Below are 22,413 nucleotides of genomic sequence, written 5' to 3' on the forward strand. Positions count from 1 at the left end.
CGTCATCTCTGAGATGGCGAGATCCGCAGTTGGTGCTGCGCGAGGCCACGACATGTAAAGTGAATGAAAATGATGAGGATGAGGTTTTGAGCTAAACTTTCTTGGGAACAGTTAGGACGGTGGAGGGCCATGATAAGTGAAGGGATTATGCAAATCCAGCAGAATAAATTGCCTCTCCACACACCAATCTGCTTTGCGCTTATCTTGAAAGAAGAATAATCGCCCCATAAGAATAATAATGTGCGCGTAATAATTGCAGAATAACTATACGTGTGTAAAATCCACAGCGGTGCAAAATGCATGGTGTTTGATGCAAGCGCACGGATACCAGAGCACACTCGGCTGAATGTAGTGAGATGTAGCATGTCCTACTACCTGGTCAGCAGTTGTAAACCTTGTCCCAGAGACACTACCAGACGTAGTCTAATATATGAACACCCTTTAGACAGGCTTTGACTAATAGACTAGGCTCCTACATAATATTTGTGCAAGGCTTTTTCTCTCTATGTAGGCCTACATCCCGTCCTTGCAATTCAACTCGCAACAATGAATGGACTTGAAGCTATGACTGACACAGTGATATAGCTCATGTGCATATTTGACGTGAAAGTTCTTGATTTGCGGACCATGAGATGTCTGGCTAGCGAGCCAGCTATGTGTTACAGGTTGGTTAGCGGATGACTTTAGAACGGTGATTAATCTTGAGCCGAACTACGTGTGCATGAAACGGTTTTAACGCACCAATCAGAAAAGAATATTCACCCAGGCCATGGTATAATATGGAATAATACACACGACTCATGACCTTTCCCATAGCTTGTTAATACTTTGCCTAATAACTCTGCGACTTTGCGAGCTAATGTACTAGATACAAAGATCCCCACTAACCCAAAATTGTTGTACAGTCCTCAAAAGATTTCAATATGCCATTGTTATATAGATCCCCTAATCAAACAATGCCACTTTCCAACCATTTCCCTATATGCACCTTTGGGTTCAGCCAAATACTCCAAGAGATATTTAGATACAGAAACAGATTAAACATCTGGGCGACTTTAATCGATATATTTTTTTAAGGTGATCTCTAACCAATTTGATAAGACAGAATTTGCAATGGTAACAATGGGGCAAGATCAGCTGACTCAATACAGTATCAGGGAGGGGCCCCTCTCTGGAGGAAGTGGCCAATGAGCCAGGTGACTTAGATTAATAGCATAACAGTAAAACAACATCTTCTTGGCTAGTCCCAAAACCCCTATCAACTGGTCTTGGTAATTTATTAAAGAAGTCAATTGGGTCATTTACCATTCCAGATAAATGTCTTTATTATCCTGTAAAACCATCTGAAATATGATAGGGGAACCTCCAGCGGAAGAGAATGGATGGAGGTAAGCGAGTTTGGGCACGTAATTCATTGTTACGACATTAACCTTACCAGCCATAGACAGATTAATAGCAGCCCATCTATTAACAGCACAAGAGATTTGACTCAATAATGGGTCAACATTTACTTTAGCTAGGTGGTCTTTCAACTTAGGATGCCTAGGTATCTGTAACCTTGCTTGGGCTAACCTTTAGAAGGCTGTGAAATGGCAAAAAGGCTGTTAAAGGGAGCAATTGTGACTTGGGACTAATTCACCCTACACCCTGAAAACTTTAGAGAAAGAATTAATGATCCTAAGTAGGCAAGGTACTGATCTACTAGGGTCAGACACTAATAATAATATATTGTCCGCATAAAGCATAAAGTTTATGCCCCCCCCAACCTGCTGAGACACCTGGGACATCAGTCTAGAGGCTCTATGGCTAAACAAAACAATAATGGAGAGTGGTGAACCCTGCCTCATCCCCCTCCCAAGAGCTGAATATTCAGAAATGTGCTTGTTTGTTTGCACTGCAGCCCCCGAGTGCTTATTATAGTTAACCGATTCCACTTTATAAAAAGGTGCTGCCAAACCAATATACTCTCAGAACGTTTAATAAATAGCCTCATTCAACCGTATGAAAACGCCTTTTCGGCATCGAGAGAAATAGCAGCTACCGGGGACTGGGCCTCTGCTCAGCTACCGACCACATGATATTAATAAAACGTCTTATATTATTCGAGGAGCTAAGGCTGTGAATGAACCCTGCCTGATCGGTATGGATTAGAGATGTAATTAGAGATGTAACCGTTTGTTAGAATTTGAGATTATATTGACTTCCATTTGGATTAAAGAAATTGGACGATAATTCTTACGATAAATCACCAGGGTCTTTTCCCTTTTTAAGGACAAGACTAATCAATGCCTGCCTCAGAGTTGGAGGTAGTACACCACTCCCTAATGCCTCTGTGTGTACACCTCGAACAGAGATGGAGCTAGCTCTGATGCAAAGCTTTAAAATCACGAAATTCCTTTTGCTCTCCTCCTTGTCAATTCAGGTAGCCCTAGTGGCTCCAAAAACGTATGAACTTTCTCCTCAGTGGAGGTAGACGTTACGCTATAGAAATCAATATAACAGCCGGCGGTTAGGTGGTCGAGCGGAGATTGCGTTCGTCACCAGCCCCGGAGCTGTGAGCTTGGTTCGCCTGTTCGAATCCAGCTCACAGCTCCGGGGTTGTCACCAGCTTGGCTGGCCGTCTGCACTGATACAATTGGCTGTATCAGAGGGTGGGAGAAGCTGGCGGGGTGGGTCCGGGTCGTTGTAAACAGCGACTCCTACAGTTCGGTCGGGGCGCCTGCTAAGCGCGGATTGGACGTGAGGGGGATAGTGTGGTCCTCCCACACGCTACGCCCTCTCAATGAGAATCCGCGCTGCCAGGTGAAAAGAAGCGGTGATTGGCTGGACGTGTGTCGGAGGAAGCACGTGGTAGCCTCCACTCTCCCAAATGATCTGACTGTGGGGGGTAAAGCGCAGCGACCAGGAAGGGACTGGGAATTGGCATACGACTAACATTGGGATGGGAGAAAATCGGAGGAAAAATGGAGGGGGAAAAAGACAAAAAAAAAAAAAAAAAAAAAAAAAAATCAATATAACATTTAAAAATTATTATACTTATTGATATTTACAGCAGTAAGTACAGTACCCTCTGCTGTGTCAGGGAGGCCTGTGGAGAACCTACATACTGCAGTACCACTGTGTCAGGGAGGCCTGTGGGGAGAACCTACATACTGCAGTACCACTGAGGGAGGCCTGGAGAGAGAACCTACATACTGCAGTACCACTGTGTCAGGGAGGCCTGGAGAGAGAACCTACATACTGCAGTACCACTGTGTCAGGGAGGCCTGGAGAGAGAGAACCTACATACTGCAGTACCACTGTGTCAGGGAGGCCTGTGGAGAGAGAACCTACATACTGCAGTACCACTGTGTCAGGGAGGCCTGTGGAGAGAACCTACATACTGCAGTACCACTGTGTCAGGGAGGCCTGGAGAGAGAACCTACATACTGCAGTACCACTGTGTCAGGGAGGCCTGTGGGGAGAACCTACATACTGCAGTACCACTGAGGGAGGCCTGGAGAGAGAACCTACATACTGCAGTACCACTGTGTCAGGGAGGCCTGGAGAGAGAACCTACATACTGCAGTACCACTGTGTCAGGGAGGCCTGTGGAGAACCTACATACTGCAGTACCACTGTGTCAGGGAGGCCTGTGGAGAGAACCTACATACTGCAGTACCACTGTGTCAGGGAGGCCTGTGGAGAGAACCTACATACTGCAGTACCACTGTGGGAGGCCTGGAGAGAGAACCTACATACTGCAGTACCACTGTGTCAGGGAGGCCTGTGGAGAGAACCTACATACTGCAGTACCACTGTGTCAGGGAGGCCTGGGGAGAGAACCTACATACTGCAGTACCACTGTGTCAGGGAGGCCTGTGGAGAGAACCTACATACTGCAGTACCACTGTGTCAGGGAGGCCTGGAGAGAGAACCTACATACTGCAGTACCACTGTGTCAGGGAGGCCTGGGGAGAGAACCTACATACTGCAGTACCACTGTGTCAGGGAGGCCTGTGGAGAGAACCTACATACTGCAGTACCACTGTGTCAGGGAGGCCTGGAGAGAGAACCTACATACTGCAGTACCACTGAGGGAGGCCTGGGGGGAGAACCTACATACTGCAGTACCACTGAGGGAGGCCTGTGGAGAGAACCTACATACTGCAGTACCACTGTGTCAGGGAGGCCTGGAGAGAGAACCTACATACTGCAGTACCACTGTGTCAGGGAGGCCTGGAGAGAGAACCTACATACTGCAGTACCACTGTGTCAGGGAGGCCTGGAGAGAGAACCTACATACTGCAGTACCACTGTGTCAGGGAGGCCTGGAGAGAGAACCTACATACTGCAGTACCACTGAGGGAGGCCTGGAGAGAGAACCTACATACTGCAGTACCACTGTGTCAGGGAGGCCTGTGGAGAGAGAACCTACATACTGCAGTACCACTGTGTCAGGGAGGCCTGGGGAGAGAACCTACATACTGCAGTACCACTGAGGGAGGCCTGGAGAGAGAACCTACATACTGCAGTACCACTGAGTCAGGGAGGCCTGGAGAGAGAACCTACATACTGCAGTACCACTGTGTCAGGGAGGCCTGTGGAGAGAGAACCTACATACTGCAGTACCACTGTGTCAGGGAGGCCTGGAGAGAGAACCTACATACTGCAGTACCACTGTGTCAGGGAGGCCTGGAGAGAGAACCTACATACTGCAGCACCACTGTGTCAGGGAGGCCTGGAGAGAGAACCTACATACTGCAGTACCACTGAGGGAGGCCTGGAGAGAGAACCTACATACTGCAGCACCACTGTGTCAGGGAGGCCTGTGGAGAGAACCTACATACTGCAGTACCACTGAGGGAGGCCTGGAGAGAGAACCTACATACTGCAGTACCACTGTGTCAGGGAGGCCTGTGGAGAGAACCTACATACTGCAGTACCACTGAGGGAGGCCTGGAGAGAGAACCTACATACTGCAGCACCACTGAGGGAGGCCTGGAGAGAGAACCTACATACTGCAGTACCACTGAGGGAGGCCTGGGGAGAGAACCTACATACTGCAGTACCACTGTGCTCAAGGACAAGGTCGGGGAAAGTGCAGACTTGAGCAGAAACAGTTTTGTCATTTTCATCATTACACAAGGCCTATATTTATCATCAAAGTACATCGTATCCTCATCATATTTCCCAACGACGCTTAACACAAAGTTCATGGTCACTTGGGCTCAAACTACCTCCAAATCGTTTTGACATTGTGCAATTGGGGGGTAGCTCTGAACGTCGATCCATGAGGTCATCGTGTGTCTTTTGTGTGTGTGCACGCATGTATGGAGGTTAACCCTTTCACCGCCACGCTACAGCTTAACCCTTTCACCACCACGCTACAGCTTAACCCTTTCACCACCATGCTACAGCTTAACCCTTTCACCACCATGCTACAGCTTAACCCTTTCACCACCACGCTACAGCTTAACCCTTTCACCACCACGCTACAGGTTAACCCTTTCACCACCACGCTACAGCTTAACCCTTTCACCACCACACTACAGGGTAACGCTTTCACCACCATGCTACAGCTTAACCCTTTCACCACGGCGCTACAGCTTAACCCTTTCACCACCATGCTACAGCTTAACCCTTTCACCACGGCGCTACAGCTTAACCCTTTCACCACCATGCTACAGCTTAACCCTTTCACCACCACGCTACAGGTTAACGCTTTAACCACCATTCTACAGGTTAACCCTTTCACTACCACACTGCAGGTTAACCCTTTCACCACCACGCTACAGCTTAACCCTTTCACCACGACGCTACAGCTTAACCCTTTCACCACCACGCTACAGCTTAACCCTTTCACCACCACGCTACAGGTTAACGCTTTCACCACCACGCTACAGGTTAACCCTTTCACCACCACGCTACAGGTTAACGCTTTCACCACCACGCTACAGGTTAACCCTTTCACCACCATGCTACAGGTTAACCCTTTCACCACCACGATACAGGTTAACCCTTTCACCACCACGCCGCAGGTTAACCCGTTCACTCTCACACTACGTAAAGTTAACCCTTTCACTACCACTCTACAGAAGGTTAACTCTTTCCTAACCATGCTGTGTCACATGGGTCACTAACGGAGCGTTGTGAACGAGTGACTCAGTCACACCAAGGAAATAGTGGTCCCCAGTTATACTAGGGAACCTAGTCTTCTTAACTGGTAAATACGACATTAATTTTGCACAAGTGTACCATCCATGTTATGTTGTTACAACCGTCCCAGTGTTAAAAGTGGATATAAATAATAATAACATAAATAATAAAAGTGATGTGGGCTGAATAAAAACTGGGAGAGCTGGTTAGTGACCTATGGTAAAACACACTGTTAGAACAGCTTACAAAAATACCCTTAAAAGGTCAGTCGGGTCATCATGGGAAAGGCGATATTGAAACCGAGAAACGGTAGACCAAAGTAGAAACAAAAGAAGGGCTGTTTTGTGCAGGGTATGTGTCAAGAGACGTAGTGATGAAGTGGAGGCTGCTGTCAGGATACAGCACCTTGGCTTCCAGACGCAGCCGATCGATGGTGTTCTCCGCCTCTGCATACTTAGTCAGCAGTCTGGTGTAGTCGTCCTGCAGCGGGAGAAGGTGGAGGAGGAGGGGAGCGTCAGACAACGAAGAGTAAACGATGGAAAAAAAAACCTAATTAAACTTCATAATGGAGAAGGCTTTAGGCCTACGAAAGCCAATTTATAAATGTGTCAAAAGATCCACAAAGTGGACTTCAGGCGTACCAGCCAAGAATATCAAACTTCGAGCGCCGATATGGATTCTGCTCCGTTAAAGGGGAAAGTGCACTCAACGCGCTATTTTAATGGCTTATAACAATATTTATGAAAATTAACAACTGTGGTTCAACGGTGGAAACCATAACATCTATGATGTAATACTGTACTGTATAGAGACGGCTTCCCCTTACAGTAAACAGTCTGAATGTCTCTATGAAACTCAACACTGCAGCAGCGGGTTTCAACACGGTTTGATGAACATTGTTACTCAGCTGAAAGAGTCGTACCGTTCCTGCTGACTCGTCGTACGTCGCTTTGGATAAAAGAGTCAGCTAAATGACAAAATGTCAATTAAAATGTACTACATTTGATTACATGTTTAGTACTCTTGGGACTGTATATTATGCTGTATATTAGCAAACATTACAACAAGAAATCAAGTCGAAGCTGTTCCCTAGCAACGCAATTCCACTCAAACAGCCTGGAGGCTGAATTATCAAACTGAGGGCGACAACTATGGTTCTGAGTGATGTCTGCATTACTGCATTCCCAGCAGCACAACAATAACTATAAACAATCCCTAGCGTTTTACAGTTGTCTAAAGATTGAAATGCACACTTTCATGTCAGTACAAGTCGGTTTTGAGCCGCGCCATTCTGGTAAATGCTAAATGGTGCATTTTATATGGCGCATTTTTCCAAAGCACTTTACAATTTTTGTTCCTCACATTCACCCATTCATTCACACAGTCCGACGGCGGAGGCAACCATGCAAGGTGCCAACCTGCTCATCGGGAGCAATTAGGGGTTATTAAGGACACTTCGGCACGCTGCCCCCGGGAGGAGCGGGAATCGAACCGGTGAACCTTCCGATTACCAGATGACCGCTCTACCTCCTGGGCCACAGTCACCCTCCCCATTCTGACTCCCACAGTACCTACAGTAGCTCTGAAAACCTCCTCCCTCGGCCGGCCGCTCACAACGTACCTGAAGCTGGTGGACCAGTGTGGTGGCCTGCTGGGGGCATCTGAACCCCTCTGGGACCGTGCTGTTGGGGGTGAAGGCCTGCGCTGCTCCACGGCGGTCTGAGGAGGCTGGGGGTACAACGCTGCCGCTCAGCAGCACCTCTCTCACTATGTCCGCAGGGGACTTGAACACCCGCGGGCTCTCCGTCGACCTCTTCTTGGGAGGAGAGCCGCGGCTCTTAGGAGGCTTGTAGTTGGGGAAGTGGACCTTGGGTTCCACCTTGGAGAAGTCTGGGATGCGGTAACTCAGAGGTCCCCTCCTGTCGACGCCATAACGTTCACGCTCAGTGTAGTCATCATGTGAATAATGTACTGTATACATTCCCTGAAGAGGAATTCATTACTGAAATCTACGACCAGTGCCGAGAAATAGGCACGGTAGGTTTACAATGTAAAGATGAACTGTTAACGCTACTACACAGACAACAATGCATAGTGCACTTTACATCCTTTCTGCCACTACACAGTGTGAACTGAACGTGCAATACTGTTACTTTAAGATTCTTTATTTTAGCATTAAACATTTTCTTAATATTTTTTATGCTAGTTCAAGTCTACAATTTGTGATTTTGTGTGAAAGGGGGGACTAGCAAAGTATGATTTTCATTGTATGGTGTAACTGTCTGTTTTAACTGTGCATATGACAAATAAATATCTTGAGTAGTAGAAAAGACTCACGCACATCCCAAGTATAGTCACGGGTGCTCGACTCAAATAGATATGTAAGGTTGTGGAAAAAAAGTCAGCACACCGTCTGCCGTGTTCCCAAGTTTAAAGTAAAAAGTGTTTAAAGTGTTAAAGTAAATTAAACTTGGGAACACGGCAGACGGTGTGCTGGCTTTTTTTCCACAACCTTAAATAAATATCTTGAATCTTGCCATGAGACACTTACCTGGCCTCGTCCACATCAGCGTGGTGGCTCCTGGGGTGGCTCCTGGGGGGACTCTCTCTGGGTGCCTTCAGGCCTCCGTCGTGACTATTGGCCTGACTAATGGAAACCGAGGAGGCAGGCCTGGCTTTGCCGGGGGAATGAGTCCTCGTCGACCGTGGCGCTTCGGGAGAACGGCGTCTCACTTTCCTCGGTGAAGGAGTGGGGCGCGGACGGTGGTTAGTGTCGGATGATCTCTCCGACCCCCCCGTAGGCCTGTCCTCGCGGCCGTCCAAGTGTTGCGACATCACGGGTGTCGGAGAAGTGACCGCTGGGCAAGGGGAAGCTCTGCGACTTAGCTCCTCCCCCTCCGATTTCAGTAGCCTATAAGGGGAAGCTCTGCGACTTAGCTCCTCCCCCTCCGATTCGAGTAGCCTATAAGGGGAAGCTCTGCGACTTAGCTCCTCCCCCTCCGATTCGAGTAGCCTATAAGGGGAAGTTCTGCGACTTAGCCCCTCCCCCTCCGATTCCAGTAGCATATAAGGGGAAGCTCTGCGACTTAGCTCCTCCCCCTCCGATTCCAGTAGCCTATGAGGTCTGGGGGCTTGGCTCAGGCGGCTGCTGCTAAGGGATTCCGGAAGGCTCTCCGCGAAGCCCGTCTCCGGGAACACCTCCGCTTCGATCCCCGGGGCGTCGGCTAGCTCCTCGGAGGAGAAGAAGTGGAGGAGGTGAGGAAAGGGAGACGCCCTGGAGGTGGAGGGAGAAGCCCGGGAGGTGGAGGGAGACGGGTGCAGAGAAGGAGGCAGAGAAGGGTGCAGAGAAGGAGGCAGAGACGGGTGCAGAGAAGGGGGCAGAGAAGGAGGCAGAGAAGGGTGCAGAGAAGGAGGCAGAGAAGGAGGCAGAGAAGGGTGCAGAGAAGGAGGCAAAGAAGGAGGCAGAGAAGGGTGCAGAGAAGGGTGCAGAGAAGGGTGCAGAGAAGGGTGCAGAGAAGGGTGCAGAGAAGGGTGCAGAGAAGGGTGCAGAGAAGGAGGCAGAGAAGGGTGCAGAGAAGGGTGCAGAGAAGGAGGCAGAGAAGGAGGCAGAGAAGGAGGCAGAAGAAGGAGGCGGTTGGATGGGAGGGAGGGCGAGAGGTTGCCAGATGCTCTCCCCGCTGGTTCTGATCTTCCCCGTCCATCATCTCTCTTGGCATGTCCACTAACCTCTACACCGAGGAGGTCGGCTGCTTTACCTTCTGTGGACCGATTCTTCCCTTGTTTTCCTCTGGCAAAAAAATGGCTCCGCACCCAACCGGTGGTACTAGACGCCGATACGTCACTATGGCCACTTGTCTTGCTCTCTCGCCCCTCGTCCTCCACCTCCACCTCTCCCTCGTCCTCCGTCACGTCCAGTTGCTCGTCTCTCTCGGGGGGATGACGCTCGGAGCTTTGTCTGTGGACCAGCCATCTCTGCTCCTCCTCCTCCGCCTCCCTCTGCCTCAGCTCCTCGTACTCGGTCCACAGCTCCTCCGCGCTGTTTTCCACGCCGTCATCGTCTGCAAGAGAAATGTGAGAGCTGGTGTGAGAAAGCAGCCATACGGAGGTCAGCTTTAAGCACTCAATCCACTGTAATGAGTCAAACAAAACACTTGTTACAGTAGCTTAGCGTAGCTTCTTGCGCACTGGGCAAGAAGTGGATTGTTAAAGCCTGTACAGATCTATTGAATACTATATATACTTTACTTAAAAAAACGAATCCGATCTGACATAATCATAGACTCACAGAGTGACAGGGAGCGTGCGTCCTCTCCAGGTGGCTCATTGTGGGATGGAGGTTTATCGTCCTGCAGCTCACAGAGTGACAGGGGGTGTGCGTCCTCTCCAGGTGGCTCATTGTGGGATGGAGGTTTATCGTCCTGCAGCTCACAGAGTGACAGGGGGTGTGCGTCCTCTCCAGGTGGCTCAGCGTGGGATAGAGGTTCAGACTCCTGCAGCTCACAGAGTGACAGGGAGTGTGCGTCCTCTCCAGGTGGCTCATTGTGGGATAGAGGTTCACAGTCCTGCAGCTCACAGAGTGACAGGGAGCGTGCGTCCTCTCCAGGTGGCTCATTGTGGGATAGAGGTTCAGACTCCTGCAGATCATCACAGAATGACAGGGTGTATTCGTCCTCTCCAGGTGGCTCATTGTGGGATGGAGGTTCAGAGTCAGAGTTCGGAGTCAGATTGTATCTCAACTCTTCCTCCAGGGCCAACCGGGCCCCAGCTCCCCCACCAAGGGAGTCCTCGTCTGGGTCAAGGTCTCCAGCGTACCAAGGTGGGTCACATTCTCCCTCTCCTTCCTGGTCACTTCCCCCCAAGTCCACGGCCTCCAAGGCCTCCTCTAGCCCGATGATCCCATTCTCATCCATTTGGCTATGGAAGTCTTCCTCCTTCTCTGCCTCCACCTCGCCTTCCTCCTCTTCCTCCTCCTCATCTTCCCATCCAGCCTCGGACGACTCGGAGCTGGCGGTGGGCGAGAGGCGCGCTGGGGTAGGGGTCCAGAACATCACGCCCGCTGTGGTGCTCTTCCTTCTCGCCTCCATCGACTCTCCCTTGATCGCCCTCTTCACTGCCGACTCGAGTCCCGGGCACAGTCTGCTCTACCCGGGTATAGGAACGTCCAGCATCTCCACTTGTTGTTGTGGCTCTGGACTCTAGCCCACCTCTATAGCCATGACTCAAATTGTAACCCTCAGTCCTGGAGAGAAGCAGCAGTCTTCTTTGATGATCTCACTGAGTACCATTCCTGAAAAGCAAAAAAAAACACATTGCAACAATGAATTAGATCTACAAGTTCATGGATGATTGAAATACTACAGGGATGAACTTTTTTTCTCTTAAGCTTTTATTTTGAAGTCATATTTAAGTATATGCACAAAGACAAACACACTTCAAAGTGTCCAATATCATATTATTCAGCAGACAGATGTGATTTTAATAGAAACTAGGCTACATTAGGGCTGGGCGATTAATCAAAGTGTAATTTCAATTATTAAGATTTTGGCTTTCAACAATTATGAAAACAATTGTGTTTCTGCGCCAGGCAACAATAAATGCATGATATTTCCATAGTCAATTAGTTAAATGTTAAATGTTAAATAATCGTGATCTCAATATTGACCAGAAATAATTGCCATAATGGAGCATCCCTAGGCTACACGATGTTTGAGGCAGCTATTAACTTGATGTAATACAACGCTGCTATAACGAGGTGTGATTAAAGAACCGGGGAAGTTATTCATTTACACAGCTGCTCCACACTGTAAACATCCACACTAAATTAATCATCTACCAATTATGTGTCCCATCTTATAATAACGGGCATCATTTTCCTGCAGGAGAAGTGTGCGTGTGTGTGTGCGTGTGTGTGTGTTTGCGTGTGTGTATGTGTGTGTGTGTGGGGGGGGGTCCTACGGTGGCTCTTAGGAGGATTTATTGCTGTAATGAAGAAACTCTGTCAAATTCCCAGCATACTCTCATCAATCAAAATCTACGTCTGCCAAACTTTAAAGTGCCACGAGTTTACTCATTATTGGCCGCCAATCGAATAGCGCCAACAACGAGTTTACTCGTTTTTGGGATTGTTATATCGTTTATTCGCTATATCTATTCATAATTCATAGCCGCAGCCTCTTTGCTCAGGCATTTATTGTATTTTTACCTGCACTATTCTTATTCTGCCTACTTTTATACACTTCCTATCAAATTCATGCATCAGTTCTATGCTAATTTTATCTCACTACCTCTTATGCACTGTAATTTAGTTAAGAGCGATGCACTGCTCTGTTGTTGAGTTAAGAGTGACACACTGCTCTGTTGTTCTATTAAGTGTTATGAGCGATGCACTGCTCTATTGCAAATGTTATTGTATATTTTTATTTAACTATTTTATCACACCTTTTTACTCTGTCTATTCTATTTGATTACTTTTATTACTGCCTAATTTTTTTACGGAATGAAACTCAAAAACAGAGAGGCCTATTGGGATGTTAGATCCTAATGTGAAAAACTGTGATTTACCTTACCTTGCTACCTATTTATATTATCTATTGGTCATAAGTGGTCATTGCTGTTGTATTTTCGCACTGTATCGACTTGCTTTCCCTCTTGAAAATGCATGTCTTCTATTCATTCCAACTAAACTGCTGTTGCTGCTGGTAACGCAAAACTAGTGATGCACGATATATCGGCCGCCATGGCCGTTTTTTTACACATCGGTATCGGTCCGATATCAAGATAAGGCCGATATGGGCCGACATATATATAAAAAAAGAAAACACTTTTTTTTTTTTTTACATGTTTTGTCCTTAAATAGTTTCAAAATATCAGTCATTTCTGAAAATAAGTTACAAAAGTAAAAAAAAATTTATGCGTTTTGGAAAACAGCTCTTTATTTGATTATCATAAAAAAGTGTTTTCTATACAGAGATATCAACATCGGTAAATATCGGTATCGGCCAGAACAGCAATATTAATATCGGTTATCGGTATCGGCCACAATTTTCACATCGGTGCATCACTACGCAAAAGTTCAGCGTTTCCGTTAGCCGGTAATTACCGGTATTTGACCGGCAAAATCTGTTGAAGTCCGACATATTTAATCTCTCCGGTCTTAATGTCCGGTGAAAATAATTCCCTGAGTCTAAGCACAATTTGATTATTTGAATTGTATTAAAATAGGCTAAAATTAAATAGCCTATGCGATGAACGAAACGATCATTACATTTGTTTCCTCGTTGCTTCTAATAATGACAACGACGTTGTCAGCGAGAGCTTAGTGCTGGGTGTGCGAACTTTTGTGAAGCTGCAGAGCCATAGCAACAGCAGCACAATGCAGTATTCCAGCAGTACTCCAATTCAGCCATTTTCAGCCAATGTTGGGTGGGGGGCGCTGCTGTGCGGTTCCCAGAAAAGAGCCAATAACAGCTGAATCAGCTGCTCTGCAGCGCCATACTCTTTGCAAATAAGTCGTTGCGAGGTGGAGAGAGTCGTCACGCAAACCACGATAATGTTGCCGTCTCTCTGCTTTCTCAGTTCTTCGCTTGATATAATTAATACAAATGTGCAATATAACGGAATTCGTTAGCTCAAAAAAATTTGATTATAACAGACTGCTGTTTAGTGTCGGACCGACTGCCCACATACGCGGTCTATTTTATTTCAAGTCAGCAGCAGCACGGAGTATCGAGGGACTTATTTTATTTGGAATATATTAATGACTGTATACGCAAAAGTAGCCTAGTTTTAAGTAATACTATTATAAATCTACATGCCTTGAGGATGACATTCTTTATATAGCCTGCCTATCAATTGTTTTAAAGCTCAATAAACTATGACCGGAATTAATCTCATTTGTCCGGTAGATTGAAATCTTGCAGGTCACGGAGACCGGCAACAATTTTTTCTAACGGAAACCCTGCGCAAAACACATCACTTCCTGTGTCCGGGATGATTTTCCTGGGAATGTCCTGCCAGACACCAGTGTTTAGAACAACCAAGACCGTGTTAACACATGTACTGGTTATAGGTAGAATCACTAGCGTGTTATATCAGTTGGTGATAGAGAGTGGCAAAATAGACATTTATTATCTATAATGACAATGTTTGAGATTATTACTTTAAGCAAACATAGACTTGGTAGGGCTGGGTATCAGCACCGATTACCCAATTCCATAAAATTTTGATTCACAAGGTCCTGATTCAATTTGATTTTGATTCAAGTCAATTCCATATCAGTCACATTAGGCTCGACGGTGCTGGTTTCAGTGCTAGACATAACAGTTAGCAAAAATCTTAACACAAGCACTGAAATTATAGATTAAAAGATGGATCTTGGGATTTTAAGAATCAAGTCGATTCAAATTAAACGATTCAATATACAATTGCTCACATTTTCATTAATTCACTGAGAACCGCTCTGTCCCCTAGTGGCTGCTCACAGCCATTGCACTTCAAGTAAAACAAATTACATCATGACACTGTGTGTCCTTGTTAAAGGAACACGTCAACATTTGGGGAAATTAGCCTATTGTCCTCTCCAGAGAGAGAGACAAGAAGATAGATACCAGATTCCACTCTGTGTGTTCAGTAGAAAGCTATCTGGCTGCATGTTAGCCTAGCTTAGCACAATGAATGGAAGCGGACATGGCCGGTTAGCCTTCGGGAGAGGCGTTAGTTGGACAATGCCTAGGCCAGCCAGATAGCTTTCTACTGAACGCACAGAGAGGAAACTGGTATCTATCTTCTTGTCTCTCTCTGGAGAAGACGATATGCTAATTTCCCAAAATGTTGGCATGTTCCTTTAACATCTGTGTGACACCGTGTGTTAATGTGACAAAAGTGGGCGATCAGTGATCACACATCACTCCCTCGCTCCTACAGAGGAAGCAGCGATGGTGTTTCTCCTACAGAGCGATGGCGTTTCTCCTACAGAGGAAGCAGAGCGATGGCGTTTCTCCTACAGAGGAAGCAGAGCGATGGCGTTTCTCCTACAGAGGAGGCAGAGCGATGGCGTTCTCCTACAGAGGAAGCAGAGCGATGGCGTTTCTCCTACAGAGGAAGCAGAGCGACGGCGTTTCTCCTACAGAGGAAGCAGAGCGATGGCGTTTCTCCTACAGAGGAAGCAGAGCGATGGCGTTTCTCCTACAGAGGAGGCAGAGCGATGGCGTTTCTCCTACAGAGGAAGCAGAGCGATGGCGTTTCTCCTACAGAGGAAGCAGAGCGATGGCGTTTCTCCTACAGAGGAAGCAGAGCGATGGCGTTTCTCCTACAGAGGAAGCAGAGCGATGGCGTTTCTCCTACAGAGGAAGCAGAGCGATGGCGTTTCTCCTACAGAGGAAGCAGAGCGATGGCGTTTCTCCTACAGAAGAAGCAGAGCGATGGCGTTTCTCCTACAGAAGAAGCAGAGCGATGGCGTTTCTCCTACAGAGGAAGCAGAGCGATGGCGTTTCTCCTACAGAGGAAGCAGAGCGATGGCGTTTCTCCTACAGAAGAAGCAGAGCGATGGCGTTTCTCCTACAGAGGAAGCAGAGCGATGGCGTTTCTCCTACAGAGGAAGCAGAGCGATGGCGTTTCTCCTACAGAGGAAGCAGAGCGATGGCGTTTCTCCTACAGAAGAAGCAGAGCGATGGCGTTTCTCCTACAGAGGAAGCAGAGCGATGGCGTTTCTCCTACAGAGGAAGCAGAGCGATGGCGTTTCTCCTACAGAGGAAGCAGAGCGATGGCGTTTCTCCTACAGAGGAAGCAGAGCGATGGCGTTTCTCCTACAGAGGAAGCAGAGCGATGGCGTTTCTCCTACAGAGGAAGCAGAGCGATGGCGTTTCTCCTACAGAGGAAGCAGAGCGATGGCGTTTCTCCTACAGAAGAAGCAGAGCGATGGCGTTTCTCCTACAGAGGAAGCAGAGCGATGGCGTTTCTCCTACAGAGGAAGCAGAGCGATGGCGTTTCTCCTACAGAGGAAGCAGAGCGATGGCGTTTCTCCTACAGAGGAAGCAGAGCGATGGCGTTTCTCCTACAGAGGAAGCAGAGCGATGGCGTTTCTCCTACAGAGGAAGCAGAGCGATGGCGTTTCTCCTACAGAGGAAGCAGAGCGATGGCGTTTCTCCTACAGAGGAAGCAGAGCGATGGCGTTTCTCCTACAGAGGAAGCAGAGCGATGGCGTTTCTCCTACAGAGGAAGCAGAGCGATGGCGTTTCCCAGGTCGGCTCCTCCGCTCGAGACACAGCACATCTTTTTAAAGATACATTTTTTAGCATTTATTGCTTTTTCATGGTCAGACATGACCGACAGAGGAGGAGGGATGAACAGGAGAAGAGGCGGGGAAGACATGCGACAAATGTCACCGGGAGCGGGAGGCGAGCCCGGGACGGCCGCGTAGGTGTGCGAGGCACTATGCGGTGCGCCACGAGGGCGCCCTGCACTTCTGTTTTTCATTCCTCCCCAGAAACGTCAGAAGAAGGGGAGCGATGAGGTAACGCTCACATGTACTACTTCAGTTGGCATGACAGGCTGGAGAGCTGACATGGACAGGAAACAGGCCCCTCCACCGGGGTTTTGGCTCGGCCTCCGTGCAAGGAGGGGGGCGGCATGGGGAGGGTCACACACACCAACTCCCTGCAACCTGTCCATCTGCACCCAGTAAGCTTTGGGAAAAACCTCTCACTGGTGTAACCATTGCTCTTTTCATCATGTTAACCTATTAGCCTCTACAGTCTAAATTCTCCCTTTGTAACGATGTGAATGTAAAAAAAGAACTCAACTAAAAAGAAATGGGCTATACAAATACATGACTATTGTGGTACGAAGGCTCACTTCGTTAATGAATTCCCCCCGACACTGCGTCTGGAGCTGCCTTAGGTCACCATGGCAACCCCACAACAACACAGCAGCCCTAACCCTTCTTCTGTGCCCTGAGCCTCCACAATAAAACACGCCCGACACCTTAAAGACAATCAGTTACAGCTATAGGCCTCCTGTAACAAAGGGATCCCAAAGAAGATGTATGGGCCTGTTCCTTAAAGACATTAGCCTATGGTCCGGCCAAAAACACATTAGCTTATGCCTATCCAAATGTATATTGTTCATTCTGTGCCGTTTATTAAGTATGACTGAGAAAGCCTGCGATAGGTCTGGTTAGTAAGGTAAACCGTCTTGACTTGACTGAGAAAGCCTGCGATAGGTCTGGTTAGTAAGGTAAACCGTCTAGACTTGACTGAGAAAGCCTGCGATAGGTCTGGTTAGTAAGGTAAACCGTCTAGACTTGACTGAGAAAGCCTGCGATAGGTCTGGTTAGTAAGGTAAACCGTCTAGACTTGACTGAGAAAGTCTGCGATAGGTCTGGTTAGTAAGGTAAACCGTCTAGACTTGACTGAGAAAGCCTGCGATAGGTCTGGTTAGTAAGGTAAACCGTCTAGACTGACAGAGGGGATGTCAAAAAACCATTGCTTTCCTTTCTGCAGTAAACTTTAATAGACAATCACATTATAGGTGTGACTCTATTTCAGGATGTAGAGGAACAGACATTATAAAAAGGACAGGCTGTGGGTAAGTGGCTCAGCAGACAGACAGTAGTGCCAGCCTGCCAGGAGGCTCATTAAGAACAGTGGTCTCTCTGGACACCTTCTCTTCAATATCCCAGATTATATCCCAGATTACCACAAGCAGATTATTAACAGTGCCGTTTCTTATCCGACTCTCTCACACACGTCACACACACACATCACCAGCATGGTTCCTTTGCATAGGAACACACACATACAAAAACACAAACACTGTTTCATGCTTTGCGGGGACATTCTATATACTTATCCATTCCCCAAACCCTTACCTGAACTTTAACTGCATCAACTACATCCTAACCTTAACACTAAACCGTGTGGGTGGGGACCAGCCAATGTCCCCACAAAAAAAACACTTGTTGGGGACAATGTGGTCCCTACCACGATCAAGGAGACACACACACACATACACGCTAGGGCTGGGCAATTAATCGAAATAAAATCGCGATCTTGATTCATAGACCTATGCAATCTAATTTCTAAATGATGACGATTTTTTGTATTAATTTCTTTTTATATATATATATATATATTTTTTTTTAAACTTTTTTAAATGATGATTCTGACTTGAGTTATTTTGTATGTTCCAAGATACTTTTAAGTTTAAGTCAAGCACTTTCTTATATGTTATGTTTAAGTTTAAGTCAAGCACTTTCTTATATGTTATGTTTAAGTTTAAGTCAAGCACTTTCTTATATGTTATGTTTAAGTTTAAGTCAAGCACTATGTTATGTTGTCTGTTTAACCCTTTCACTGCCACACTAACAAACGGTTAACCCTTTCACGGCGACCATCGGTTGTGTGATAGTAAAGGGTTAACCTTCTGCCGTGTGGCAGCGAAAGGGTTAAGAAAGAGTGCAATAAATGATTTTATTGAAAAAATAAGAATCGTGTGAGAGAATCGTGAACTCAATTCTTAGAGAGAAAAATTTTGATTCACATTTGAGCAAGAATCGCCCAGCCCTAACACACGCACACAAAAGCTTGTCTTTATTGTAGAAGGAACAAACAGAAGCCTCTCAGGCCCACGCTCTCTCCGACCTCCTTTCATAGGCAAATCTGTAGAGGAGGCTCTGACGCAGCCTGCATCTAAACCAGACCACAGAGACCAAGAGCCCTGTGCTGCTCAGGAACATACACAACGTCAGTACAGTATCATCTCATCCTGTGTCGCTCTGGGTTAGGGGTATATGCACCGATCCGATATTGGTATCGGCCGCCGATATCAGTCAAATAGCTGGATCTGGGTTTTTCTATATAATATAATAATAAATAAAATAAGAAATAACCATTCAGTACATTTATATCTATGTGTTAATTTGTTACATTTAGTTTCACTAAGTTAGGAAAGTAATGTTTTAAGTCAAGCCTGATTGCCTTGCACAAAAGAATGATCCCAGTCTCTTCCACACAGTGACAGTGAGGCATACAGTTTATTAATTAAATGAATGAAGTTTATTTTCTGCCTTTGTTTACAACCAATCAAAAACACACTTGTGAGCCTTTACAATTCTTAAAAACTAAATATATTTTAATAATAAAAAAAAAAAAAAAAAACTTGGATAACATTTTTACTTTTTTTTAAACTTTTTTGTAAAAAGAATTTGGACAATGGGTATCGGATCGGTATCGGTATTGGCCGATACCCAGGTATCGGTATCGGGACTGAAAAAGTCGGATCGGTGCATCCCTAGTTAGGGGTTCAATTCCCACCGGGGATCAGTGCCAATGAGCGGTGTTTGCATTTCCCCATTTACCAGTAATGTCGTTGATACTGCATCATGTGGGGTTAATAGGGTTTCATGTTTTGTTAGCGTTCCCATTTTTAAAAGCCAAATTGCTAACAATAAATGACCAGATGTTGCAGAGAATGCCGACGGTGGTGGTGACCTAATCTGCAATGCTACTTGTTTTAGCTAGCGATTTGAACTGCCGCTTCGAAATTAAAAGTCCCCTGCCTTATCAGAGGGAGAAATGTATATCAAAAGGCCTTGTTCACGGGAACCACAGCCGCATGAACCACAGATGGAGCTAGGAGTGATTTATTATTTTGGTCCATTCATTTTCCTAGAGCTGCAGGAGATTGTGGAGAGATGGGAGCAACCGGCAATACGTCACACGTGAGAGGTCTATTCATTCCATTGTAAAGTGGTTTGAGTGGTACTAGTACTTAAAAAGTGCCATAGAAATGCAGCCATTCGAGTTAAATACCCAGGTTATTTGTCACATATACTGTAAATAGACATGTTGACAATCATTGTGTGGCAAAATAATAAACATGAATAGATTCAAGTGCAGAAACTAACTTCTCGACAGTAGAATAAAGGGCAGAGGACTCACCTGTTGCTTCTGTAGCTCGCACACAGCTCTGGGGGTCTTCTGTAGCGCGCACACAGCTCTGGGGGTCTTCTGTAGCTCGCACACAGCTCTGGGGGTCTTCTGTAGCTCGCACACAGCTCTGGGGGTCTTCTGTAGCGCAGCACACAGCTCTAGGGGTCTTCTGTAGCTCGCACACAGCTCTGGGGGTCTTCTGTAGCTCGCACACAGCTCTGGGGGTCTTCTGTAGCGCGCACACAGCTCTGATGTCTTCTGTAGCGTGCAGACAGCTCTGGCGGTCTTCTGTAGCTCGCACACAGCTCTGGGGGTCTTCTGTAGCTCGCACACAGCTCTGGGGGTCTTCTGTAGCTCGCACACAGCTCTGGGGGTCTTCTGTAGCTCGCACACAGCTCTGGGGGTCTTCTGTAGCTCGCACACAGCTCTGGGGGTCTTCTGTAGCTCGCACGCGGCTCTGGGGGTCTTCTGTAGCTCGCACACAGCTATGGGGGTCTTCTGTAGCGTGCACACAGCTCTGGTGTACTCTGGGGGATTTATGTCAGCAGCATTCAGACAGAGGTATTAGACAGGCCTAAACCCCCTAGGAGAGTGCACACACACATAGTAAACAAGACTGCGATGATAGGCGTCCAACCCGTTGGCTAGCAGGCACTACGCAGACAGCAGGCCTAATCCTTCGCCTGTCAGGGGAGTTAGCGCTGCGTCTGAGAGGGCAGGACCGAGAGGGGGAGAGAGAAAGGGAGAGGGAGAGAAGGGGTTGTTGAGCACACCAGGCTAATCAACATTTCTGAGTCTGACAGACTCCCCCCCTCACTCGCTGCCCTGCCAGATCTGTCCAAACACACGTCACCCCCCCCCCACACCCCGAGAGCAGCACAGGTCGACAGCCGGAGAATTCTCTGAGTGCTGCACTTTCAACAGACCGGGCATTTGGCAGTGCTTAAGTCCAGGCTGGTTAAGATGGCCTACTAACTAAGCAACGGAGGGTAATCTTCTTAAGACACATCATGGAGATAGAGAGAGCTAACAGTGTATTGCACTATCGCAGGACCTTACAGTAGCATGTCTTACCATGCTTTTTGTAAACTTTATATACGTTATGTCTTATTCTTATTACTTGTATTATTGCACAAATGTCTTATTCTCATCCTATTCTTATTACTGTATTATTGCACAATCTCTGCGGGCATGACCCCCTGCATTTCACTGTATGCTTGTGTGCCGTGACAAATAAAACTCTTGACTTGACTTGACTTGATAGGTAAGGACACTGACATGCAGACATTAATTAGTGTCTTTATATACTGTACAGCCAGTGTTACAGAGGGGTTAGTGGTGGATGTACAAGCAGAATGTCTGATAGGTGAGCTTCGCAAAATCAATTAAACAGATTTGGTAAAAAATGCAAGCGCTCTCTTGCATGGCAGCAGCACTGTGCTGTCCCACTATGTAGGCTAGTAGTCAATGAATAGAGATCCCAAGCCATATATACCAGGGGGGGCTCTGTTGCCCAATACTTGAAATACTTGCTTAACAACTAACTTTGAAGTCTAAGCAAGAGACCAGTCTAGGATAATTGGGGTACCCTCACACAACACACACACACACACACACAATATGGGGGGTGGGTACACACACACACACACACACACACACACACACACACAGTATGGGGGTATCAATAGACTTATGAATGATGCATTATACGTTTATACATCTGGTAACTGGTAGTAATCATATTTCAGTAAATGTCGATGCAAACTCACCTCGGACTGGAGGTGAATAATCCAAGACGGGTCTGCAGAAGTGTTGAGATTGCAGCAGCACTGGCAGACAGACACCTCCCAGCCAGCAGGGCTCGGTTGCCTTGAGAACCGACAACAAAGTGTAAAACAGAAGACCCACTGTCACTAAGCGACAATCACATGCACACAGAAACACCCACCCATATAACGTTTATATTGAACTCTTTGAAACCACTGCCACACCAAGGCTAAGAGATACTAAGAAGTAGGCTCCAGTTTACTTCCACTTTACTACACAACAATGTGTTGTACCACACTACTCTTTCTTACTGTGGGTTTCTAACACATGGAAAATATCTCTCTTCATCATCACTTTCTCTTCAGTAACGTTAGTCTCTAGACACCAAAACAATAGCAGAAAACTGGACATTATGCATTATTCAGCAAAGGTAAATTGGTACCTTGACGTGGAAATCTTACACAGCAGTTTTCTTTTCCAGGATTCACTCGCTTCTTAATCGATGATCAGTCTTCAGAGCGTGGCATTTTGATTTAGCTGCAGAAAACTTGCCTGAAACAAAACATTTATCCTTGACGCC

At 46.8% G+C, this 22,413-nt stretch overlaps 1 protein-coding gene across 1 annotated transcript in view; it reads right to left on the bottom strand.

The window, feature by feature from the left end:
- Positions 1 to 19,802: 19,802 nt before the first annotated feature.
- LOC311237059 (uncharacterized protein) overlaps positions 19,803 to 22,413 on the bottom strand; it is a gene marked incomplete at both ends in the record, with an annotated part of 28,795 nt that continues 26,184 nt past the window's right edge. The window contains 2 exons of the mRNA XM_084324867.1: positions 19,803 to 19,808; positions 20,076 to 20,564. Coding sequence (XP_084180993.1) covers positions 19,803 to 19,808; positions 20,076 to 20,564 — 495 coding nt within the window. The remainder of the gene's footprint in view (positions 19,809 to 20,075; positions 20,565 to 22,413) is intronic.

This window comes from Notolepis coatsorum, assembly GCF_963971535.1.
Source record: "Notolepis coatsorum genome assembly, chromosome: 11".
In the NCBI taxonomy this organism is placed as follows: Eukaryota; Metazoa; Chordata; class Actinopteri; order Aulopiformes; family Paralepididae; genus Notolepis; species Notolepis coatsorum.